The following is a 26,925-nucleotide window of genomic DNA, read 5'->3' on the forward strand; positions in this document are numbered from 1 at the left end:
GAAAGGAGGGTGAGATTGAGTGAGGGGAAGAGGATTTGTTGTTGAGGGGAGAGCTTAGGGTGGGTGGATGTGCACGAGCATATGTATTGTACCACATAGCCTGTGAATATTTGTAATCTTTATCGAAAATGAGTGAGAGCGTATTAAGGACTTTCTGCGCCTGTGTTTGTGTGACCAAGCATGTGTGTGTATTGCAATATATTGTATTATAGCCTGTGAATGTTTGTAATCTTTATTGAAAATGAGTGAGAGCGTATTAAGGACTTTCTGCGCCTGTGTTTGTGTGACCAAGCATGTGTGTGTTTTGCATTATATTACATTATAGCCTGTGAATGTTTGTAATCTTTATGGAAAATGAGTCAGAGCGTCTTAAACGAGCCTCTACATTTGTGGGCGTGTTTGTGTCTGTGTTCCTGTCTTGACTCTTTGTGCAACCAGTCCTGTAGCCATTCAACCTCCTGTCCCCAGTCCAGGGCTTTAACTACACGTACACACAAGCACACCTGACTTCTGCAGTGCCCAAGGAACAGCAACACATCTGACCCACTCTTTTCAGAGCTATAGCTCTCCGTTAAAAACAGTGACATCACTGCTGCCATAGCACCATGGTCATTATGCACTGTGACGATTGTCCTATATCTTCTGTCACATAAACTAGGGTCTTTCCTAATTATGTATGTCCAGACATTGATTAACACCTGTTTATTATGAGAAGCATTTTATCGACTGTAATTGATGTAGGGATATTTATCATGTGGAATACATTACCTGAGTGTGTTGGTATACCTTTATTGAAGGTGATTGTCAATTAGGCGATTTAAAGAGTTTGCCATGCATTCTGGGTAATGGGTATTTCTACAAGAAGCATGTCATTGCTTTGTTTGTGAAACAAGACAGACAGGTAACAGGTTGATATGCTGCTGGATTTTCTTTGGTTAGAGCTGATTAGGATTCCGATAAGTTTATTAGGCCCACCTTTATTTAGTTCATCGTCCTATTTATTTTTGTTTGTAAATATTTGTACAATTTTTGCCAGCTTATCTTCACATTTGCTAATAAAAGCTCACTCTAGGCAAGAAAAGTCTAGTTTTGCTGTTGCCTCCTCATTGTTAACATCCTACTGCATGGTCAAACAGACAAAAACAGTCAGGTGGGGACTACCTAAAAAATGTCTGTTGCTAAATGTTTTGCTACAGTGTTTTCTAATGAATATGACCCATCTCACCAGCATGTTAACTGAGAGAGGAGAGAGTTTGTTTTTTATTTTATTTGTTTTTCTCCAAATTCACAACTGTCCACCACTGTTTTCCTCGTGGCTACTCGCTGCAAAAACCTCTTGATTAGTTTCATGTTTGAGTCATCCAGCTGTCCCTGATTGGTTATGGTATTTAGAGTAGAATCACCCTGAGGTTGTGATTGGTCGCTTGGCTGGGTTGACCTGGAGGCTGGAGCACAGCTGTAGATTTGCCCGCTTGTTGGGTGCCCGGTGAACCGCGAGACCCTGGGTCACACCCAGCGCTGTCCTCCAGCCGCCAGGCACCCATCCAAAGGACGCCACCTCAGCAGGGGCACAACACGAGGAAATGGGCACATAGATAAATTGAGCCAAAATCGCAGAATTTATCATTGGGTCCGGGATCAAATAAAATCGTATTTGTCACATGCGCCGAATACAACAGATGGAGACCTTACCATGAAATGCTTACTTACAAGTCATTTAACCAACAATTCAGTTAAGAAAATATTGACTAAATAAACTAAAATAATAATGAGGCTATATACAGGGTTATCGGTACGGAGTCAATGTGCAGGAGTACAGGTTAGTCGAGGATAACAGTATCACGATATTCGTTAGTATCGTGGCAAGGAAACTAAACAAGAAGCAGATTTAACTTCTTTAGGAAAACAGCCCTAATGTTGGGAACAAATATTATGTTGTCATCCAGAGTCACATGTATTTATTTTCCAAGCTATAGCATACTATTTTACATACAGCAGGTTTTTAACGGACCAAAGATTGTGGCCTGCTTCGTGTTTTCATTTTTGCCAAGGAAAAAATATTGCGAAACACTGTTATTGTCCCGGTCCTATTTATCATACATACACGCGCACATCACACGCACTCGGGTGTGCAACCAATCAGAACCCCTCTATTTTCTAGCATCTATTTTGATTTGTAATCTCTGTGCGTCAATTAGTTAGGCATAGATTAAACTGGTCTGTCTGCTCTGAAGAATTAGTGGAGCCTCATTCACATCTGTGGTCTCTGTCTCACTGACAGAGATAGCTAGATGGCACATACAGCGTTTACCCCGAAACCCATTTTTGGGACTGCAGGCGATTGCCACTCCCACCTAATGGTGATTTGGTTAAATGATTTTGTCCTTGGGAAGGGCACCATATCTCCTTTTTTTTTTCAACTCCTCTCTCTACCTCCTTCCTCTTCCCTCCCTCTTCTTTTTTTCTCCCGTTTCGCCCCCTCTCATTCTCCAACAGTCATCTGCTTATTTTTCTCTGCGATTGCTTTGACCTGCATGCAAGACACAATAAACCCAATCATTTGATAACCTTCACAACACCTCAGCTCGCACGGGCTTGATAGAACCGCCATTATAATAAGACAGCTTCTAAATGGGTTGTACAAGTACCAGGGTGGGCTTTCGTGAAAGAAAATGTAGGGGAAAGGCTGAGTGTGATGCTGATCATGTAAACAGGGGTGAAATTGCTATGTGGTGTTGTTTCACTCCGGTGGACATTTTAACTCTACCGATAAAGAGCACCACTCCAGCTGCTTTCCCCGTTCTGTTTCCCCCGTTCAATTCTGTCCCCTTTTCAGCTTTGGGATGATTAGCTCAGTGTTTCACCCTGTAGGTTGCTGTTGATAACATACCAATGAAATAGGCAGAAAGTATGTGGAATAAAATGGGGTGCAAGACTAATTTGTAAAAGAGGAAAATGTCAATCAAATACACTCGTAACAGAGACTAACATCCATGATGTCACAGAGTAGCAAACTTCCAGATTTAGCCTGATTGGCAGATAGAACTGTTGTATCTCTAAACTGATTGGGCCATTCGTTCCAGTTTCAATTGCTGCATCTGTTTGTATTTCTCCTTCTGATTCTCTTTTGGTTATATATTGGTTTTGGAGAGATGAACCTGGTATATCAATTCATCTGGGATGAATAGAGAGAGAGCTGTAGAGAACGATGGCTAGATAAGAAGAAGAAGTGGTTATGGAGTGTGTGCCTGTGTGTTACAGCTGGGGGAGGGGCTGTTTATTGGTAATTGAGGGCTATGCCTCACGCCCCTTTTCTAATTAACTCAACCATTGATTAATACTTTCCCAAAGCATTTGTAGCTGAAGTTTTACATCATTTCTATCCACAATCCAGCCACACTGCCGTGACAGAGTAACACTTATGAAAATCGATGTTTGATGGGACGGCGAATGTTCTATGCATGAAGGAACAACATTCGTAGCACTTTGCTGTTCAATAGTCTGGGTTGGCAAGTGAAATAACATACCAATACATCTACGATTGTTTTGGAAAACTCACCCCTGAGTAAACAATGGGAAAGCAATCAGTGAGATTATTCTCCAAAATAGCACCTCATTCCCTGTAAAGTGCACTTCTTTGACCAGGGCAAATAGGGACTCTGGTCAAAAGCAATGCACTATATAGGGAATAGAGTGTAATTTGGGACCTATTCGGTGAAATTCTGTATGTAGGGACTGTCGCTCGCTCCCTGGGGACTGACTGACTGAGTGGGTGCCAATTAGCCCTGTTGTGTCCTGCTTAGTCTTACGTTGCCATACCTCCAAAATCACCTCCTGCTAGAGGCTTGTAAATGGCAAGTGAGGGCTAACACAGCATGTTTGCGTCCTCTGTCAGACTAATAATCATGCTTTTATCTGGGTAAAACCAATGTTCTGAAGCTTTTTCCCTCTCATTTCAGATGTGCTTTGTGAATCTGGACCAGCAGAAGGTGGATCGTCACAACGACAGCTGCATCAAGGTGTGCTGGCTTCTCTCCATCTCTCTCCTTCCCCTACCCATTAACACCTCCCCCTACCCATTAACTCCTCCCCTACCCATTAACCCCTCCCACTACCATTAACTCCTCCCGTACCCATTAACTCCTCCCCCTACCCATTAACTCCTCCCCCTACCCATGAACTCCCCCCCTACCCATGATCTCCTCCCCCCTACCATTGATCTCCTCCGGCCTACCCATGATCTCCTCCCCCCTACCCATGCTCTCCTCCCTCCTACCCATGGTCTCCTCTCATATCCTCTCCTCCCCCCTACCCATGCTCTCCTCCCTCCTACCCATGCTCTCCTCTCATATCCTCTCCTCCCCCCTACCCATGCTCTCCTCCCTCCTAACCATGCTCTCCTCTCATATCCTCTCCTTCCTCCCTACCCATGCTCTCTTCCCTCCTACCCATGCTCTCCTCTCATATCCTCTCCTCCTACCTACCCATGCTCTCCTCCCTCCTCCCCTCTCCTCCCCCGACCCATTAACTCCTCTGCTCCCTCTCTCATCCTCTCGTCTCTTTCCTATCATTTCATCTCCTCCTGTTCCCCCAGTCTTTCTTAACCATCGTAAACACTGGCTCTGTTGCCATGGATTCAGGATAATTAGCCTGGGTGAGAGGGGTTGATTTGTTTAGGTAATTAGCAGGTGTGTGCTGGTGATGACTGCCTGTGTGACTATCACAGTGACTGTGGGCGACGTCTCTCTTTCCCCTAGAAACTCGCCTCCATCTCTCCAGACCTGCCCAAGCTGGTTGGCTCTCTGAGCATGCGACAGCCCAAGGTGAACGAGATCCTGCTGCTCGGTGGTTTGGAGACTCCGGACCCCTCTCACCCTCACCAGTACCCCACCCACACACAGGTGAGCACACACACACACACACAAACACGTCTTCTTCCTTCTCATTTTATGGTTTGTTGAGATCCCTCCATCCACCCATTGACTGACTCGTCAGCTCTGAGTATTACACGAGCAGACAAGATAGAACTTATCAATTATTGAATTCTTTCCTTCCTTCCTTCCTTCCTCTGTGTGTGTGTGTGTTTATGTTTGTACCTGTGTGTTTGTACCTGTGTGTGTGTGTTTGTACCTGTGTGCCTGCGTGTGTGTGTGTGTGTTTGTACCTGTGTGCGTGCGTGTGTGTATGTATGTGTGTATTGCCTCCAGGGCCAGAGGGGTACAGATGTGTGCTTGGTCCAGTGTCCTGGGGGCCGGCGGCCCACCAGCATCATCTATGAGATCAACAAGTTCCTGATCGGGCTACAGTGGGGTCAGGAGAGGCAGGGGTCTCAGGGGCGGATGATGGCAGGGCAGAGGATGGATGACGACACCAACCGCTCCTTCTCATCCATAGAGGAGGACTTCCTCACTGCCTCAGAACACCTGGGGGATGACAGCGAGGATGACGGCTTACGAAATGGTGATTTTCTCTCATCCTTTTGAATACCCTTGTACTATATTTTGAGTTCAATATATTTTACTGACATATGTGGTGAATATGAAAGTAGAGTAATGTAATCCTATGTGGCTAAGTTTGAATAGCATGAGGATAGCAACGGCAGGTTTGTGAGTTTGATCCTTGCTTGGGGCACCAATATGAAAATGTCGATCTCAGTCACTGTTCTAGGTCACTTTCGACAAAAGTGGATGCTAAATAGGATAAATCATTTATTATTTACAAATCTACTAACTTGAAGCACTCATTTTGGGAGGAAAAATCTGCCATTTCTGTAAGGTAATACATTATTCAGTAGCCTACTCTCAAAACAGGTCAGTGTATAGGTGCTGATAACAACCTCAATAAGGATCTAAGTTGTTATTGATGTAGTGTTTATTATAGAGTCTTCAGTATGGAAATCACGAATAGCCTACATGTTCCTTGAAAGCTATTCTTACCACTGAAGATGTCCATCGTCTCGTTTCAAAAGGGAACGACAGGCGCCCAGCCGCTTGTGCTGTTTTTCTCTTGTTCTCTCGTGCCTGTCAATCTTCATCTGTAGAAACACTTCTCTGTGGCTGGCTTCGTAGCTCCTTAGTGCGTGTATCCCTTGCATGATTGAGATTAATATACAGTATATGGCCCTGAGCTTGGCCGTGCTTTTCTGCAGTCTCCCCTTATCTATAATTAATCTCCTGTATGCAGAGATGGACAGTATTTGATGTTACATGTATTTGAAATACGTATTTTAATTACTTCTGTGTATTTTGTCATTTTAATTACATTGGGATGAACTACACTCCAATGTATCTAAATACTGTAATTTATAGTGGTTCACATTTTGTGGCCCCCTTGCATTGCATTGGTATCAGAAGTCTGATGGCACTATGGTGTGATAAATGCATCTGCTAAATGAACTAAATATACAGTGCCTTGCGAAAGTATTCGGCCCCCTTGAACTTTGAGACCTTTTGCCACATTTCAGGCTTCAAACATAAAGATATAAAGCTGTATTTTTTTGTGAAGAATCAACAACAAGTGGGACACAATCATGAAGTGGAACGACATTTATTGGATATTTCAAACTTTTTTAACAAATCAAAAACTGAAAAATTGGGCGTGCAAAATTATTCAGCCCCCTTAAGTTAATACTTTGTAGCGCCACCTTTTGCTGCGATTACAGCTGTAAGTCGCTTGGGGTATGTCTCTATCAGTTTTGCACATCGAGAGACTGACATTTTTTCCCATTCCTCCTTGCAAAACAGCTCGAGCTCAGTGAGGTTGGATGGAGAGCATTTGTGAACAGCAGTTTTCAGTTCTTTCCACAGATTCTCGATTGGATTCAGGTCTGGACTTTGACTTGGCCATTCTAACACCTGGATATGTTTATTTTTGAACCATTCCATTGTAGATTTTGCTATATGTTTTGGATCATTGTCTTGTTGGAAGACAACTCTCCGTCCCAGTCTCAGGTCTTTTGCAGACTCCATCAGGTTTTCTTCCAGAATGGTCCTGTATTTGGCTCCATCCATCTTCCCATCAATTTTAACCATCTTCCCTGTCCCTGCTGAAGAAAAGCAGGCCCAAACCATGATGCTGCCACCACCATGTTTGACAGTGGGGATGGTATGTTCAGCTGTGTTGCTTTTACGCCAAACATAACGTTTTGCATTGTTGCCAAAAAGTTCAATTTTGGTTTCATCTGACCAGAGCACCTTCTTCCACATGTTTGGTGTGTCTCCCAGGTGGCTTGTGGCAAACTTTAAACAACACTTTTTATGGATATCTTTAAGAAATGGCTTTCTTCTTGCCACTCTTCCATAAAGGCCAGATTTGTGCAATATACGACTGATTGTTGTCTTATGGACAGAGTCTCCCACCTCAGCTGTAGATCTCTGCAGTTCATCCAGAGTGATCATGGGCCTCTTGGCTGCATCTCTGATCAGTCTTCTCCTTGTATGAGCTGAAAGTTTAGAGGGACGGCCAGGTCTTGGTAGATTTGCAGTGGTCTGATACTCCTTCCATTTCAATATTATCGCTTGCACAGTGCTCCTTGGGATGTTTAAAGCTTGGGAAATATTTATGTATCCAAATCCGGCTTTAAACTTCTTCACAACAGTATCTCGGACCTGCCTGGTGTGTTCCTTGTTCTTCATGATGCTCTCTGCGCTTTTAACGGACCTCTGAGACTATCACAGTGCAGGTGCATTTATACGGAGACTTGATTCCACACAGGTGGATTGTATTTATCATCATTAGTCATTTAGGTCAACATTGGATCATTCAGAGATCCTCACTGAACTTCTGGAGAGAGTTTGCTGCACTGAAAGTAAAGGGGCTGAATAATTTTGCATGCCTAATTTTTCAGTTTTTGATTTGTTAAAAAAAGTTTGAAATATCCAATAAATGTCGTTCCACTTCACGATTGTGTACCACTTGTTGTTGATTCTTCACAAAAAAATACAGTTTTACATCTTTATGTTTGAAGCCTGAAATGTGGCAAAAGGTCGCAAAGTTCAAGTACTTTCGCAAGGCACTGTAAATGTGAAAATGAACAATTGCAAAGCATAATGCGTATTATTCATGAGCTCCACCCGAAACAAAACCCAGAGTGCTTTGCAGCTCATTTTGTTATGTTCATTTTCACATACTGTATACATTTAATTGTTTGGTCATTTAGCAGACACACTTATCCAGAGTGACTTGCTCAACTAAGGTAGTTAAACAACACATTACAGTCACTTCAAGGAAAAACATTTTTGTAACTGATACTGAGAATTTTGTTTCTGTTCGGGGCCGGCACGTGCAAATGTATTTTGGTATTTTAAAATAGGAAATACATAATATGTATTTTATTTAAATACATTACAAAATTATTTATTTAATACATTTATGTTTATAGTATTTTGTATCTGTATTGTTCTCAGCCCTGCCTGTATGAAATTAGAACCAACACTGTGTGAAGGTTAGCCTCTCCTTTGAGTCAATGTACCAGTAATATTTATAATCTAATAGGTTGCTCTTTTTTACTTTGCATGGGGGTAAGTTAGCCTTTTCCCAGATCTGTCTGTGTTGTATTATTGCCTGTGTAGCCAACTCTTATGGTCATTGGTAAGACAGCACACACTTACCTGGGACCAGCTAGGGTTTGGTTGGTAGCTATAGTCAGGTTTGAGTGGGTAAACGCTGCTCAGTGAAAGTCTGGTGTTATTGCTAGCTTGGTTAAACCAGAGCTGGGTTGTCATTGCTGTTGTTGTGGCACATTGGGAGTTTGATGGAACTATTCTCTAACAGGTCTGGACATGCCTCTCTCTCTCTCTCTCTCTCCCCCCATGAGCCAGAGTGCAGTGATGTGGCAGTGGGGTTGGCAGACGCAGCACACAACGATAGACCTGTGTGTCAGAGGGGACGCCTGGGCCAGAACCAGTGGCAGGACAGCGAGGACTCTGAGGTGACCATTTGCGCCCCCCCAGCCACCAAGAAACAAGGAGGAAGGGCACCGGCGAGAGCTAGTGGTCACCACAATAAGGAGTCAGCCGGCCACTACGCCACCAACCTGGCTGAGTCTGTACTGCAGGACGCCTTCATCCGCCTGTCTCAGGACGAACCGTCCTTCACCACCGAGGCTGCTGTGAGCATGTCCCCTGGCAGCCACCGCCCCCCTGCCGTCCTCACCAGAACAGGAGTCGAGGAGCCCTCTCGGGCACGTGCCTGCTCCTTCGAGCTGCCAAAGATCGTCATAGTGCAGAGCCCAGATAATTGCGAGGGCCTGCCGGAGTGGCTGGGTACTCAGGCCTCTCACGTGGCTGTGGAGTATGGTGTTGGTGGTGCTGCCAGACAGGTAACGGCGGAACAAGGACCAGAGGCCCATAGCTTCCACCCTACCACCACTACCAGTGGACGACACCACAACAAACCCCTGCAGCAGGCCCTGGCATGTGCTGCCAGCGTCATCGGCACCATCTCCAGCCCACAGGTAGCAGAGCAGCTAGCGATGGAGCCAACAGAGGAGGACATGGAGAGAGAGGGACAGAGAGACCCTGAGGGCACTGACTACTCCTTCTCCTCAGCCATGTGCGGTATGGCCCAGGTGGCGGGGGCAGTGGCCGTGGTGGAGCTAGCTAAAGAGGCAGAGGAGGGGGGCTGCGAGTCAGAAGACGACTCCACCACTGAGGTCTACTCAGCTGCCTCTGTCGGACTCCTATCTGCAGCGCAGGCCTCCACGGCAATCACTCTTCACTGCAGCATTGCCGAGGGAACCAGCATCGAGGCCTTCCGCACCAGCATCGCTGAAGTTCTTCACAAGGAGGCAGCAGGGGTGCTGGCTCAGCCCCAGGACTACAAGAGTGTGGCCCACCTACTGGAGTCCACCCACAACAGGATCGTGGATGGCATCACGTCTCCCAAAAAGTCCTATCTGGACAAGATGGATGAGACTGAGGTGGACGATTTCATCAGCGAGGTGGCCAATGGCCTCTTCAAGCACGCGTTTGAGAAAGCGAAAAAGAAAAGAGAACTAGAAGGCCCGGGCAAAGACGTCCCTAATATCCAGGGCTTTCTGCAGGAGAGCGTGAGCAATGTGCTCTTCGATGTCCTTTGTCTCACTTCAAAGCGGATCGGTGACATTTCCAAATGTGATATAGGGTCGTTTGACAGACAAGAGGGTGATGTCGGCTCCAGGGACTACGAGGCAGTCGCCACCACCAAGGAACCATTAAGTAAATTACAGCGCTTCGATGGCTCCAGCCAGCCCGATAATTATGAAGCCCACTGGGCAGAGAAGATGCCCATCTACTCCGCGATAAGGGAGGACAAATATGGACTCGAGAGGGAGAGTGAACCTTATGGGTCTCACAGCTCGCCACATTTCAGAGAGCAGCAGCAGCTCGGACAAGCTCAGACTAAAGTCTCGTCCTCTACTAAGGACTGCTATGACCTCCAGGGCCAGCAGGCCAGAGGAAACATCAGAGAGCCTTTTACAGAGAGCTTAGCACACCAGGTCTCTTCATCCCTGGGCACAGAGAAAAGATGGAGAGCCAGTACGGACAGCAGACAGTCGTCTCTGACCCCTCAGTCCTCTTTTAGCTCCTCCACAGGGGCCTTGGTCTGCCTAAAGATGGACTCAGAGTCCAGAACTACCCCTGTCAACTATTTCGCTGATGACCTGGCCACCACCGTGGTCTCCATGGCCACTGAGCTGGCCGCCATCTGCCTGGAGAATTCCAGCGGGAAGCAGCCGTGGTTCTGTGCCCTGAAGGGCGCAGCCGGCTACTACCCCGAGGGGGGCTACCTGCTGCCCTCCTGTTGCACGGCCCTCCGCAGAAAGGAGGGCCAGAACGGCGGTGTGGCATCCAAAAAGCACCGGCCGCCACGCCTCAGTGAGATCAAGAGGAAGACGGAAGAGCAGCCCGAGTTGATGGAGTGCCTGGTCAACCGCGTGGTGGATGAGACCGTCAACCTAGACGACATGCCCCAGACTCTTGACCCATTCGCACTCTTTGCCTCAGAGGTCACCGCCCGCATAATGAACTGCCCCGAGCTCAACGTAGTTGACACCTCCAAGCCCGGCCAGCAGACCCGCAGCCGGCTGCAGTGCGAGCGGTGGAGCCGGGGCAAGGCCGCCAGCTACGAAAGCATCCCAGAGGAGGACGCAGGTCCCCCGGGTACCCCCAACACCCTGGGCCCTGGCAGCCGGCTGGGCCAGAACCTGAGCAGGGGAGGCTCCATCTCCAAGCAGTCCAGCTGCGAGAGTATTACGGACGAGTTCTCCCGCTTCATGGTGAACCAGATGGAGATGGAGGGCCGGGGTTTTGACCTGCTCCTGGACTACTATGCTGGGCAGAACGCCAGCAGCATCCTGGCGGCAGCCGTGCAGCAGGCAGCCACCAAGAAGAACGGCCACCTCAATGTGAGGGCCACCTCCTGTCTGTCCAAGCAGTCCAGTACGGAGAGCATCACGGAGGAGTTCTACAGGTTCATGCTCAAAGACATGGACATGGAGAGCAAAGACTACAGTATGGGAAGAACTAAAGAGTGGAGCAACAGCCTATTGCCTCCATCTCCCAGAACTCTCTTCTGTATCCGTCAGTCCTCCGTGCCGGACAGACGTTTCTCAGACTCCAGGCTGACCGTCAACTCGCCCATCAAGGCCAACTCCTTTGATGGCTTCGTCCGCAATGTGCACGGGGACACACTCAACATCTACCCCACCAACTCGGTGCAGGTGTCTGCCACGGGCCTCTGCAAGTCTGATTCATGTCTGTACCAGAGGGGCCAGACTGATCAGATCACCGACATGCTGATCCATGAGACCTGGTCCAGCTCCATTGAGTCCCTGATGCGGAAGAACAAGATCATTGCGGACCCGGAGGACAGCATTGACCTGGTGGATGCAGAGTCCCAGACCCACATGCTGCAGTATGCCAACCGCCTGGCCGCAGACATCGTGGAAACCGGGAAGTCTGTCCTGCAGGATGGGGATGGAGCCGGAGGAGGGGGCGTGGTGGGGCGACAACAACACATGCCCGTGGGGGAGAGGAGGAGAGGCTTCAAACAGTCCCGCCCTGGCTGCACCCGGAGCAGAGCCAGCCAGGAGCAACCTGGAGGGGGCGGAGACAGCACATGTACAGCAGCGGGTCCCCCCATCAGGGGCCCCAGGGAGGTCCCTGTACCGGTGATCCACATCGAGACAGATCAGAGGGACGATCCAGAGTCTGGGAACCCGGTGGAAAGGGCCTGGCATCACCCCTGGGACCCAGCGCCCCCTGAGGGGACAGCCCAGTGGCGCGCTGAGAGGGCCTCAGTGAGCCACAGCAGGTAAGCTCTCTCTCAGTGAGCGATTCCCCTGTGAGTCTATCGCACCCTCAAACAGAGAGAGATGGTAGTATCTTTCCATAGTCCTCCTTGGAATTTTTTTTCCAAAACACCTTGAATTGTGACCTAATGTGTTTATAAATCAATAACCATCCATGAGTTGTTAAACACTTTATAGTGTTGGGTATCAGAGACCCAGCCACATAATGGCTTCTACTGCATTCACAGAGAGAACGTAGTCTATTGTGAAAGTCTCTGGGGTTATACACACCCGCAGCCAGGTTATGAGTCATGTTTCTGTGTTGGAGGCTACAGCTTTTATCTAAAGCTAACCTTGATCTTCAAGGTGGCATAGACATGCCTCTAGTCACGACATACTGCAGATACTCATAAACACTCATACAAACCCAAACACACACACATATATATACACTCCCCCAAATGCTCCCGAGGGGCGCAGCAGTCTAAGGCACCGCATCTCACTGCTAGAGGCGTCACTACAGACACCCTGGTTTCGAATCCAGGCTGTATTACAACCGGCCGTGATTGGGAGTCCCAAAGGGACTAATTAGGGCCGATTAATTAGGGCCGATTTCAAGTTTTCATAACAATCGGAAATTGGTCATTTTGGACGCCGATTATTATTGTTAGTTTTTTTTTTTTTACACCTTTATGTAACCTTTATTTAACTAGGCAAGTCAGTTTAAGAACACATTCTTATTTTCAATGACGGCCTAGGAACAGTGGGTTAACTTTCTTGTTCAGGGGCAGAACGACAGATTTTTACCTTGTCAGTTCAGGGATTCAATCTTGCAACATTACGGTTAACTAGTCCAACGCTCTAACTACCTGCCTCACGAGGAGCCCGCCTGTTACGCGTTTCCATTTAGAAACCAAGGTAAGTTGCTAGCTAGCATTAAACTTAATCAATCATAATCACTAGTAACTACACATGGTTGATGATATTACTAGTTTATCTAGCGTGTCCTGCTTTGCATATAATCGATGCAGTGCACATTCGCGGAAAAGGACTGTCGTTGCTACAACGTGTACCTAACCATAAACACCAATGCCTTTCTTAAAATCACTACACAGAAGTCTATATTTTTAAACCTGCATATTTAGATAAAAGAAATCCAGGTTAGCAGGCAATATTGCACGCAGAGTCAGGGTATATGCAACAGTTTGGGCCGCCTGGCTCATTGCGAACTAATTTGCCAGAATTTTACGTAATTATGACATAACATTGAAGGTTGTGCAATGTAACAGGAATATTTAGACTTATGGATACCACCCGTTAGATAAAATACGTAATGGTTCCGTATTTCACTGAAAGAATAAACATTTTGTTTTCGAAATGATAGTTTCCGGATTCGACCATATTGATGACCTAAGGCTCGTATTTCTGTGTGTTAGTATGTTATAATTAAGTCTATGATTTGATAGAGCAGTCTGACTGAGCAATGGTAGGCACCAGCAGGCTCAAAAGCATTCATTCAAAAAGCACTTTTGTGCGTTTTGCCAGCAGCTCTGTTGTTTGTGACTTCAAGCCTATCAACTCCCGAGATTAGGCTGGTGTAACGATGTGATGTGAAATGGCTAGTTAGCGGGGTGTGCGCTAATAGCGTTTCAAACGTCACTCGCTCTGAGACTTGGTGTAGTTGTTCCCCTTGCTCTGCATGGGTAACGCTGCTTCGAGGGTAGCTGTCGTTGTGATCCTGGTTCAAGCCCAGGTAGGAGCGAGGAGAGGTACGGAAGCTACACTGGCAATACTAAAGTGCCTATAAGAACATCCAATAGTCAAAGGTATATGAAATACAAATCGTATAGAGAGAAATTGTCCTATAATTCCTATAATAACTACAACCTAAAACTTCTTACCTGGGAATATTGAAGACTCATGTTAAAAGGAACCACCAGTTTTCATATGTTCTCATGTTCTGAGCAAGGAACTTAAATGTTAGCTTTTTTACATGGCACATATTGCACTTTTACTTTCTTCTCCAACACTTTGTTTTTGCATTATTTAAACCAAATTGAACATGTTTCATTATTTATTTGAGGCTAAATTGATTTTATTGATGTATTATATTAAGTTAAAATAAGTGTTCATTCAGTATTGTTGTAATTGTCATTATTACAAATACATTTTAAAAATCGGCCAATTAATCGGTATCGGCTTTTTTGGTCCTCCAATAATCGTTATCGGCGGTGAAAAATCATAATCGGTCGACCTCTAATATCTAGTCCCCCATTTGAAGAATTCACAAGTATTTGGACACATTCACTTGTATTTAGGTAATCCAAATATTGGTATTTGGTCCCGTATTCCTTGCAGACAATGACTACATGAAGCTTGTGACTACAAACATGTTAGATGCATTTGCCGTTTGTTTTCGTTGTGTTCTGGATTTGGACAATTCCAAGCTAACAGCATGATGCTCCGATTTCTTTCTTTTAAAATGCATTTCAAACAAAAAGCAATGGTTTGTGCTGTCATTCTGTTCTTCAAGTAAATGTTTTTATTTTTTACATTTTCTGTGGAAATTGTTGAAAGTCATCCTTGTGCATAGAGTTGTGTGGTTTGTTTAACTTTGCAATAATAGTTTTGGGTTTTTCTGTTACCATGGAATTGCCCGTTATGTTTTGCCCAATAGGAACTGAATGGTGAATAATATTTTGTGCCATTTTGGAGTCACTTTTATTGTAAGTAAGAATAGAAGATGTTTCTGAACACTTCTACATTCATGTGGATGCTACCATGATAATGGATAATCATGACTGAATCGTGAATAATGATGGATGAGAAGGTGACAGAGTTACCAGTTATTGGTAATGGTGAGAGGTTAGCATGTTTTGTTGTTGCCTCTTAACCCGGCATCTCCCTAATCATTATTCATGATGAAACATCTTATCTACTTAATTAGAAAGAAAAGTACTGCTGTCATCATTCAGGTACTGGCAAAACATAACCCAAAACACAACCAAAACAAACTGTAAATGCATCCAATGAGTTTGTAAAGTCACAAGATTGATTTAGTCATTGCGTGCAAGGAATATGGGACTACACTTTTGACTCATTTATAGTGGAACTGACAGCGTTTGAATTACTTTGCAGATATGAAACCGATGATCATAATATCAGTTTAAAAAAAATCAAATTCCCAGTTTATTCTTCAAAACCAACTACCATTTCTTGGTAGTCCAAAAAATATTTGTATCAGGTTGTAAATCACAGCTTGCCTCATACATGGTCTGCTGCCTCCACCCATCTAGGATGCACTGTTTCAGTTTCAATGACCCAAAAACGGACGGCTGTAACTAAAGCTGGAAATGTCAATATAATCAAACTCGCAAGGACAATGATCACAAGCCAGTTATAACTTGGCTAATGGGCTAGCACACGTGTCAAACACAAGGCCCGTGGGCCGAATAGGACACACAAGCTAGTATGAATTAGTCAACAGTTGAGTAATCTACTTTATGAAATTACTGCCTGATGCGCTGGGATCAGTGAATTCAACTTCACTCATTGCTTTCGTATGTCCCGCTTACAGCGTGCAGCAGAGGGAACGTGTCAAATGAGGCTGTCTGGCTTCGGTTAAGCTTGACAATGAATAACCAAAAAACGAAACCTGCAACAAAGCACAATGCAAAGGAGAAACGTGTAGGCCTATTGCAGCAACATTTGAGCAGTAGCCTCGGCTGGCCACTCAACTACAATACATTTGAGCAGTAGCCTCGGCTGGCCACTCAACTACAATACATTTGAGCAGTAGCCTCGGCTGGCCACTCAACTACAATACATTTGAGCAGTAGCCTCGGCTGGCCACTCAACTACAATACATTTGAGCAGTAGCCTCGGCTGGCCACTCAACTACAATACATTTGAGTGCACCACACAGCAATGCTGCATTCAACCACACCGATGATCCATGCTGTGCAAAAAAATGAAAAACATGTTTTAAGCTTAAATGTTACAACAACCTACAGCTATACCTTTTTGGAGTTATTAAATACTTTTTGACTAAGGTCACATTATATTATGCACATATACAAGAAGGGAAGCAAAAGCTGGAAAAATATGATTTCTAGATACAGCATCCTATGGACATAACGTTAAGTGGACATTATAAAGGGCCATATTTTTTCGAATAAAACAATGGCCAGTTTGGGTCGCAGTTGCACATCTGGCCACATCTGGTGACCTTTCGGTTACTAGTCCACCGCTCCAAAATGACACAATACATTATTTACCATTCATTTCTATTGGGAACAAAAACAAATCTGAAACGCAACCAAAAGAAACAGTAAATGTATCCAACAAATGTGTAGAGTCACAAACTTGATGTAGTCATTGTGTGCTATGAATATGGAACCAATACACACATACGGTGCATTCTGAAAGTTTTCAGACCCCTTGACTATTACCACGTTGTTATGTTACAGCATTATTAAAAAATGTATTAAATTGTTATTTCTTCTCATCAATCTAGACACAATAATACACAATGACAAATCAAACCTGTTTTTTAGATTTTTTTTGGCAAATTTATAAAACATAACAAACGGATATCACATTTACATAGGTATTCAGACCATTTACTCAGTACTTTATTGAAGCACGTTTGGCAGCTATTACAGCCTCAAGTATTTTGGGGAATAACGCTATAAGCTTGGCACACCTGTATTTGGGTGAGTTCCTCCCATTCTTCTCTGCAGATCCTCTCAAGCTCTACCAGGTGTGATGGGGAGTGTTACTGCACAGCTATTTTCAGGTCTATCCTTCTAAACGGTTCACCAGATATGAGTGGAAATACCCTCAAATTAAAGCTGACGGTCTGAACATTAACCTCATAGTCATGGTTTGATTTCAAATCCCCACTTTTGGAGTGTAGATCCAAAATAAGTCAAAATGCTTCTCTGTCCCAATAATAATGGAGGGCACTGTAAAAGGTGACATTCTGTACTGTCGCCTCAAAGGAAACATTGGATCTCAAATAAAAAATAAAGAATTCCCTTTCCAAATACATGTGGAGACGAGTGTATGTCACACATACAGTATATTATGCATATAAGAGACACAGACTACATGCAACAGTGTCATAATATTGTCCTGTAATTTGGGTCTGACATTTCACTCAGAGGTCAAGGACTCAGTAAGGTGAGAAGATTCACACAGACCTTGGTAAAGTGAGAGTGGCCTTTAGGGGAGCAGTGAAACATGGATATACAGTGCCTTGCGAAAGTATTCGGCCCCCTTGAACTTTGCGACCTTTTGCCACATTTCAGGCTTCAAACATAAAGATATAAAACTGTATTTTTTTGTGAAGAATCAACAACAAGTGGGACACAATCATGAAGTGGAACGACATTTATTGGATATTTCAAACTGTTTTCAAAATTATTCAGCCCCCTTAAGTTAATACTTTGTAGCGCCACCTTTTGCTGCGATTACAGCTGTAAGTCGCTTGGGGTATGTCTCTATCAGTTTTGCACATCGAGAGACTGAAATGTTTTCCCATTTCTCCTTGCAAAACAGCTCGAGCTCAGTGAGGTTGGATGGAGAGCATTTGTGAACAGCAGTTTTCAGTTCTTTCCACAGATTCTCGATTGGATTCAGGTCTGGACTTTGACTTGGCCATTCTAACACCTGGATATGTTTATTTTTGAACCATTCCATTGTAGATTTTGCTTTATGTTTTGGATCATTGTCTTGTTGGAAGACAAATCTCCGTCCCAGTCTCAGGTCTTTTGCAGACTCCAACAGGTTTTCTTCCAGAATGGTCCTGTATTTGGCTCCATCCATCTTCCCATCAATTTTAACCATCTTCCCTGTCCCTGCTGAAGAAAAGCAGGCCCAAACCATGATGCTGCCACCACCATGTTTGACAGTGGGGATGGTGTGTTCAGCTGTGTTGCTTTTACGCCAAACATAACGTTTTGCATTGTTGCCAAAAAGTTCAATTTTGGTTTCATCTGACCAGAGCACCTTCTTCCACATGTTTGGTGTGTCTCCCAGGTGGCTTGTGGCAAACTTTAAACGACACTTTTTATGGATATCTTTAAGAAATGGCTTTCTTCTTGCCACTCTTCCATAAAGGCCAGATTTGTGCAATATACGACTGATTGTTGTCCTATGGACAGAGTCTCCCACCTCAGCTGTAGATCTCTGCAGTTCATCCAGAGTGATCATGGGCCTCTTGGCTGCATCTCTGATCAGTCTTCTCCTTGTATGAGCTGAAAGTTTAGAGGGACGGCCAGGTCTTGGTAGATTTGCAGTGGTCTGATACTCCTTCCATTTCAATATTATTGCTTGCACAGTGCTCCTTGGGATGTTTAAAGCTTGGGAAATATTTTTGTATCCAAATCCGGCTTTAAACTTCTTCACAACAGTATCTCGGACCTGCCTGGTGTGTTCCTTGTTCTTCATGATGCTCTCTGCGCTTTTGACGGACCTCTGAGACTATCACAGTGCAGGTGCATTTATACGGAGACTTGATTACACACAGGTGGATTGTATTTATCATCATTAGTCATTTAGGTCAACATTGGATCATTCAGAGATCCTCACTGAACTTCTGGAGAGAGTTTGCTGCACTGAAAGTAAAGGGGCTGAATAATTTTGCACGCCCAATTTTTCAGTTTTTGATTTGTTAAAAAAGTTTGAAATATCCAATAAATGTCGTTCCACTTCATGATTGTGTCCCACTTGTTGTTGATTCTTCACAAAAAAATACAGTTTTATATCTTTATGTTTGAAGCCTGAAATGTGGCAAAAGGTCACAAAGTTCAAGGGGGCCGAATACTTTCGCAAGGCACTGTATACACACTGCAGGGAGGCCTGATATTGGAAGAGTTGGGCACCACAAAGAGGAGGTTACAGATAACTTCCAATGTACTTCAGGTCACTTTATTGGTGTTCCAGAATCTTGAGCTCATCAGCTAAGCGACAAACATTTACAGACCACATTTACAGACCACGTTGACATAGGTGACAACACAAGGTCGCACAAATAGGCAGAGCAGATAAAATATAAAGTGTATGTGTTTAGAAAGGAAAATAGACAATGGGGTTTAAATACTTTGGAGGTCATTTGTAAATGTTGATACTTCAGAAAAAGAATCTTAGTATCATATACAGGTAACTGCCAAAATGAAAGAAAGACCAATGGGGCGTTTGGCCACCACATTCCGGAACAGCTTCAGTGCACCTTGGGATAGATTCTACAAGATTCTAAACTCTATCAGAGGGATGCGACACTATTCTTCCGCGGGAAATTCCATAATTTAGTGCTTTGTTGATTGTGCTGGAAAACGCTGACTCAGGCATCGCTCCAGAATCACCCATAAGTGTTCATTTGGGTTTAGATCTGGTGACTGAGATGGCCACGGCATATGGTTTACATAGTTTCGATGCTCATCAAACCATTCAGTGACCACCCGTGCCCTGTGGGAGGGGGGAATTGTCATCCTGTGGACCTCAGGAAGAGTAGCTGATGCTTTTGCAGCGGCTAATGGGGATCCTAGTAAATACCAAATATGAGGGCATAGCCATCATAGCCAAAATAATGGCCTGCCAAGCATTTTTATACATGACCCTAAGCATGGTGGGATGTTAATAGCTTAATTAACTCAGGAACCACACCTGTGTGGAAGCACCTGCTTTCAATATACTTTGTATCCCTCATTTACTCAAGTGTTTCCATTATTTTGGCAGTTACCTCTAGATTGGATTGACACATGCAATAAATAAGATGAAAAGGAACATAGATGGAAGAGATTATTACATTTAGGCTGCTAAAGGATTGCAGGGTTTGCTGGTTTTTCACGTAACACTTAATAAACTCCAATTAGCGAACGAGTCATCTGCATCTTTTTATTTTTTACTTAACCTTTATTTAACTAGACAAGTCAGTTAAGAACAAATTCTTATTTACAATGACGGCCTACCAAAAGGCAAAAGGCCTCCTTCTGGGACGGGGGCTGGGATTAAAAATATAAATAAATGAAATAAAAATATAGGACAAAACACACATCACGACAAGAGAGACAGCACAACACTACATAAAGAGAGACCTAAGACAACACCATAGCATGGCAGCAACACATGACAGCACAGCATGGTAGCAACACAACATGACAACAACATGGTAGCAACACAACATGACAGCAGCCCAACATGGTAGCAGCACAAAACATGGTACAAACATTATTGGGCACAGAAAACAGCACAAAGGGCAAGAAGGTAGAGACAACAATACATCACGCAAAGCAGCCACAACTGTCAGTAAGAGTGTCCATGATGGAGTCTTTGAATCAAGAGATTGAGATAAAACTGTCCAGTTTGAGTGTATGTTGCAGCTCGTGCCATTCGCTAGCTGCAGCGAACTGAAAAGAGGAGCGACCCAGGGATGTGTGTGCGTTGGGGACCTTTAACAGAATGTGACTGGCAGAACGGGTGTTGTATGAGGAGGATGAGGGTTGCATCAGGTATCTCAGATAGGAGGAGTGAGGCCTAAGAGGATTTTATAAATAAGCATCAACCAATCAACAAGTGGGTCTTGCGCCAGGTATACAGAGATGGCCAGTTTACAGAGGAGTATAGGGTGCAGTGATGTGACTTATAAGGAGCATTGGTGGCAAATTTGATGGCCGAATGGTAAAGAACATCTAGCCGCTCGAGAGCACCCTTACCTGCCAATCTATAAATTAGGTCCCCGTAATCTAGCATGGTCATCTGAATCAGGTTAGTTTGGCAGATGGGGTGAAAGAGGATCAATTACGATAGAGGAAACCACGTCGAGATTTAACCTTAGCCTGCAACTTGAATATGTGCTGAGATAAGGACAGTGTACTGTAAGCCGTACTCCCAAGTACTTGTATGAGGTGGCTACTTCAAGCTCTAAACCCTCAGAGGTACTATTCACACCTGTGGGGAGAGGGGCATTCTTCTTACTAAACCACACTAAACACTAAACCACACTAAACCTAAACCACAAAACCACACTAAACCACAATTTTTGAGGTGTTCAGAACAAGGTTCAGGGCAGAGAAAGCTTGTTGGACACTAAGAAAGCTTTGTTGTAGAGTGTTTAACACAAAATCCGGGGAGGGGCCAGCTGAGTATAAGACTGTATCATCTGCATATAAATGGATGAGAGAGCTTCCTACTGCCTGAGCTATGTTGTTGATGTACATTGAGAAGAGTGTGGGGCCTAGGATCGAGCCTTGGGGCTGATACCTATCAGGATTATTTGTGAGAATAACATCGAGAAAAGTAGCCTTTTCTGGGTGTTTGGAGTCCTACCTTGTGGGATTGGTAATAATCTGAGAAAGATTTAGGGAGTCCCATTGTTTTAGGACTTGATCAGGTGGTTTACGCATGTCCCAGTTTAGGTCACCTAGCAGGACAAATTCAGACTTAGTGTAAGGGGCCAGGAGAGAGTTTACGGCAGGTAGGGTACAGGCCGGCGCTGATGGAGGATGATAACACCCAGCAGTCAACAAAAAACAGCAAATCAAATTGTTTGGGGACAGCCTTGGTGGAGACAACTGAGCACTGAAGGTGTTCCTTGGTAAAGATTGCCACTCCACCACCTTTGGAAGATCTGTCTTGCCGAAAAAGGTTATAACCAGAAAGGTTAACATCAGTATTCAAAACACTCTTTTTTAACCACATCTCAGTAATGACCAACACATCCTGAATTGGAGCTGTGAACCTACACTTTCATTTTAGGTAATAAGCTTCTAGTGTTAACGTGCAGAAAACACAGGCTTTTACGAGAGCAGAAATCCGTGAAACCGATATCAGAGCACAAGTCAGAATTGGGGCTAGCAACAGTAGATGGGCCAGTGTGTACATGCACATTTCCAGATATCATCAGCAGTAATACAATCAAGGCACGGCAGAGGACAGGGAGAGCTCTGCAGTGCTGATTTATGACATTGGAATGCACATTAGATGGCAACAACATCATATTATACAGCAATTTCATCAGGTGACATGAATACAAAGCCGGCGAGAGGGGGTTAGAATAGGATGGGAGGCCAAAAGTCTGTGTAACCAATAGAGAGTCAGAGTCCCGAGTGTGGGTACAAGCATAGTCTGTCCCACGGTTGGGTAAACAAGAATGTTCATAGTGAACAAAGCATGCAGGAGTCATGAGGCAAATAGCAAAATAGCAAAATGCACAAGAAAAAATACATATTTAACGACTTGGGTTTAGCCATTGTAAGTTCAGAGTCACTCGCCCCAACAGTGCCTGTGTGCCGGAGGCGAGCAAAAGCTCGGGAGAGAGGGGTGAGTGGGGTCGGGGTACCTGTCCCAGACAGGGGGAGATGACCAGGGCAGACGTTGAACAGATCGCCAGGTGAGTCTTTCCCTTTTGGAAATGTGAGGTTCATTGACATTGACAAACAACACCTTAACCCACTATGGGAATCTGGCAGCTTTCAATAATCTAATCAGGATTTAAATTCATCAGTTGCTCTGTTGCATTAAAAAACCAGTCAACACTACAGCCTTTCATTTCATTATTTATTTATGTTTAATTTGGATAGGTACAAATACAAAAAATCCTTTACCCACTAAAGGACCTGGGTTATCCACCCTCTATAAAAGGGGCAAAGATTTTAAAAAGGCCAATACTTGGTTGTGGTGGTGGGAGGTTGTACGTAATATGTAATGAGCAACACAAATGTAAAATGTGTATAGTCACAGCACACATGAAAAAAACTGCATTCTATAATCAATCATTTTAAAATTTCCCAAGAAAAAAATATGGAACCAAATCAACCAGTTCAAATCAGAGGGGTTGAGCTCCTCCCAGTCTCCCAAACCCATCACACCATACAGTGCCTTTGCCTTGCAACAGTATTCATCCCCCTTGGCGTTTTTCCTATTTTGTTGCATTACAACCTGCCATTTAAATGGATTTTTATTTGGATTTAATGTAATGGACTTCCCCAAAATAGTCAAAATTAGTGAAGTGAAATGAAAAAAAGAACTAGTTTCAAAAAATTCTGAAAAGTGGTGTGTGCAAATGTCTTCACCCCCTTTGCTATGAAGCCCCTAAATAAGATCTGGTGCAGCCAATTACCTTCAGAAGTCACATAATTAGTTCAATAAAGTCCACCTGTGTGTATTCTAAGTGTCACATGGTCTCAGTATATATACACCTGATCTGAAAGGCCCCAGTCTGCATCACCACTAAGCAAGGGACACCACCAAGCAACAAAGAGACCAAAGATAACCCTGAAGGAGCTGCAAAGCTCCACAGCGGAGATTGGAGTGTCTGTCCATAGGACCACTTTAAGCCATACACTCCACAGAGTTGGGCTTTATGGAAGTGGCCAGAAAAAAGTCATTTCTTAAAGAAAAAATAAGCAAACACGTTTGGTGTTTGCCAAAAAGCATGTGGGAGACACCCCAAACATATGGAAGAAGGTACTCTGGTCAGATGAGACTAAAATGTAGCTTTTTGGCCATCAAGGAAAACGCTGTGTCTGGTGCAAACCCAACACCTCCCATCCCCCCGAGAATAACAGCATCATGCTGTGGGGATGTTTTTCATCGGCAGGGACTGGGAAACTGATCAGAATTGAAGGAATGATGGATGGCGTTCAATACAGGGAAATTCTTGAGGGAAACCTGTTTCAGTCTTCCACAGATTTGAGACTGGGACAATGACCCTAAGCATACTGCTAAAGCAACATTCAAGTGGTTTAAGGGGAAACATTTAAATGTCTTGGAATGACCTAGTCAAAGCACAGACCTCAATCCAATTGCGAATCTGTAGTATGACTTAAAGATTGCTGTACACCAGCGGAACCCATCCAACTTGAAGGAGCTGGAACAGTTTTGCCTTGAAGAATGGACAAAAATCTCAGTGGCTAGATGTGCCAAGCTTATACCCCAAGAGACTTGCAGCTGTAATTGCTGCAAAAGGTGTCTCTAACAAAGTATTGACTTTGGGGCGGGTGAATAGTTATGCACACTCAAGTTCTGTTTTTTTGTCTTATTTCTTGGCATTTTTTCTATTTTGTTGCCTTAAAACCTGGAATTAAAATTGATTTGGGGGGGGGTTGTATCATTTTATTTACAAAACATGCCTACCACTTTGAAGATGTAAAATATTTTTTCTTGTGAAACAAACAAGGGGGGTGAATACTTTCGCAAGCCACTGTATGTACACTCTTAGAAAAAAATGGCTAACTAGAACCATAAAAGGTACAGCCTGCTAGAACACTTTAAGGACAATTTTTTTCTAAGAGTGTATACAGTGGTTGACCCTGCTGTTTGCTCTCCCCAGCTTTGAGAGAGACAAGACGGCAGTGCCCTCTGCGCCCGCTGCGGTACCCGCTGTAGATGAACGAAACAAGCGCTCTCTGAGTGCTAGCAGTGAGGACAGCTCAGAAAGCTGGTCCCAGATCGCCCCTGATGACGACCCCCACGAGGAGACCAGTAGTTTTATCCAGCTGAGCGAGGGGTCAGTAACCGTAGCAACCAACCACTGCTCCGTCCTATCATGCACCGCTCCTAGCACTCCTACCGCTACTACCGCCCTCGCCGTCCGTCGCCCTCTCATCAGCCCATTGCTGCTCACTCTTTGCTGTCCTGTGCCAGTCTTCGGCCTTTGCTGCTGCAGTGGAATAGCTGTCTGCCCGGGGGCTTTCCGCTCACTGGCAGAGAGCTCACCTAGTGCACTCAGCCCTACTCCTTAACAAGCGTGGTGTGGAGCTCTTGGGGCCTGCAGCCTGCGCTGAAATATAGTTAGAGAGAGTGGGGCTGCAGCCGCGCTAGCATAGGTATGATGTCACACAGCTTTTCACGTATCAAACACCCACAGAACATTAGCTTTATCATTCCCTGCTTCAGCTAGTGCCATTTCTCAGTTCCACAAGCTAGTCTCATACTGACACGCAGCCAAGCCAAAAGACTGAGGTAGCAAGTCTATTACTGCCATTCCTCTAAGCCAGGAGAAATGAGACCAGGTGATAGATAAAAGAGTGGGATGGATACAGTTGTAGGCTCCAGAAGACTAGGAGGAGGGCTGTGTGGCTGGCTGGCTTCAGCTTGACAGTAGTGGGGATGAAATGTGCGCTGCTTTAACCTGCCGGTGCAGACAGCTGTGGCAGAAACAAACACCTGGTCGCTGTTGCCTTCCTCTCCACCTGACCACCTCATCCCCGATTAACTCCGCTGCTGACACTGGACATGGTCGCCCACTCCGCCCGACTTCTCAATCGTTCCACATCCCCCATCTTCACACGGAAGGGCCAATTGCCAGTCAGGTTCTCTCTGCCAACCCAGCCACTCTGCTCAGCTGCAGCTGCTGTTTCTATGTTAATCACCAGCTAATGAACAACATTGCTCGCTTCACTGCAGCTCCTTGTTGTTCCTTTCACAAGTCACTGATTGTGTCACATTTCAAGAGACAGGATGTGAGTTTTGGTTCTGTTTGGATTTGCAGGAACGGGAACAGCAGCACGTCTAGCCTGGGTCTGGCAGACTTGGAGGGCTTGTCTGACATCCCCAGTCAGAGCGCAGTGAACAGGTAACTGATAACTCCTAACAACATGAAAACACTCCTACAACGTGCAGGCTATACTCCTACAACACAGCGCTGAGGCTTTAAATAAGGCCCTTTGAACAGGAGAATGCAGTCTCATAGGCTCCAGTCTGATTCTCTCTAGTCTCTACCCTGTTTATGAAGTGTGTACTTGTTCACCACCTCATGAAGAGATCAACCGATGTAGGAAATGTGGTGGATGATCCATCCGGCTAGCTACCCCATGCTTACACTAATTAAGTGTTTTTAAATCCATGACAGGGAGTAAGTAAATTCACGCCCACTGCTAGATTAAATAAGTGTTTGCACCCCCCAAAATGTTAAGGAAATAAAACATTCAGGACAGAACAAATAGGTAAGGAGAAGGATTAAGATTGACAGAAAGGTGAAAAATATTAAATTTTCCTTTTTCTTCCTTTGTTTTTAGAGTTATCCCTTACTGAAAAAAACTGATGCTTAGTAAATCTGGCCTAAAGGTAGAACGTGAAAAAATCAGAACGCGACCTACTGTATTGTCTTAATGGTCATGTTCTCTGTTCTCAGTGAGGAGGCAGACAAGGGTCACCTAAGGGAGAGCAAGGAGAACGTAAATGGTGAGTAGTGTCACCTTGTCTTACACACACATACACACACACACACACACTACATCACACTGTCTCATTTCCATGACATTACTGTCTATATCTGTCACACAGGAAACTCAACTCTCTCTGTCTCCCCTACTGTCTCATCTTTGTTCTCGTTTGTCTTCGCGATAACTTCTATTCAGCCTCTTCACAACCTCTTCACTGTAAGATCTCTACACACTCAGAGTTCTATGAATATTCTAACTCAAATGTCAAAATTGTAAATATATCACTGCTTTATCTCTGCTGTGGTGCCAGTTAAACATTTTAGGTCAATATAGCGGCATTGTATCCAGTGTTGGGGAAACTACACTGAAAATAAAGTTTACCAAGCTACAAATTACTTCACACTGGAATAAGTTAAACTTCACTAAAGTTACCCTTAATAAAAAATATAGCTTACTTAACTAAAGTGACTTAGAAAAAAGTAATTC

The 26,925-nt window shown here is 44.5% G+C and overlaps 1 protein-coding gene across 3 annotated transcripts in view; it reads left to right on the forward strand.

Annotated features, from left to right (window-relative positions):
- Positions 1-26,925, forward strand: part of LOC110503320 (A-kinase anchor protein SPHKAP-like) — a 40,419-nt gene that overhangs the window by 9,620 nt on the left and 3,874 nt on the right. For 2 of the 3 annotated variants that reach the window (XM_036961323.1, XM_036961325.1), the window contains exons 4-10: positions 3,960-4,019; positions 4,758-4,901; positions 5,208-5,460; positions 8,820-12,294; positions 24,606-24,782; positions 25,767-25,850; positions 26,409-26,458. In XM_036961323.1, coding sequence (XP_036817218.1) covers positions 3,960-4,019; positions 4,758-4,901; positions 5,208-5,460; positions 8,820-12,294; positions 24,606-24,782; positions 25,767-25,850; positions 26,409-26,458 — 4,243 coding nt within the window. The remainder of the gene's footprint in view (positions 1-3,959; positions 4,020-4,757; positions 4,902-5,207; positions 5,461-8,819; positions 12,295-24,605; positions 24,783-25,766; positions 25,851-26,408; positions 26,459-26,925) is intronic. The other variant, XM_036961326.1, reaches the window with a different exon arrangement.

This window comes from Oncorhynchus mykiss, chromosome 24 (genome assembly GCF_013265735.2).
Source record: "Oncorhynchus mykiss isolate Arlee chromosome 24, USDA_OmykA_1.1, whole genome shotgun sequence".
Taxonomy (NCBI): domain Eukaryota; kingdom Metazoa; phylum Chordata; class Actinopteri; order Salmoniformes; family Salmonidae; genus Oncorhynchus; species Oncorhynchus mykiss.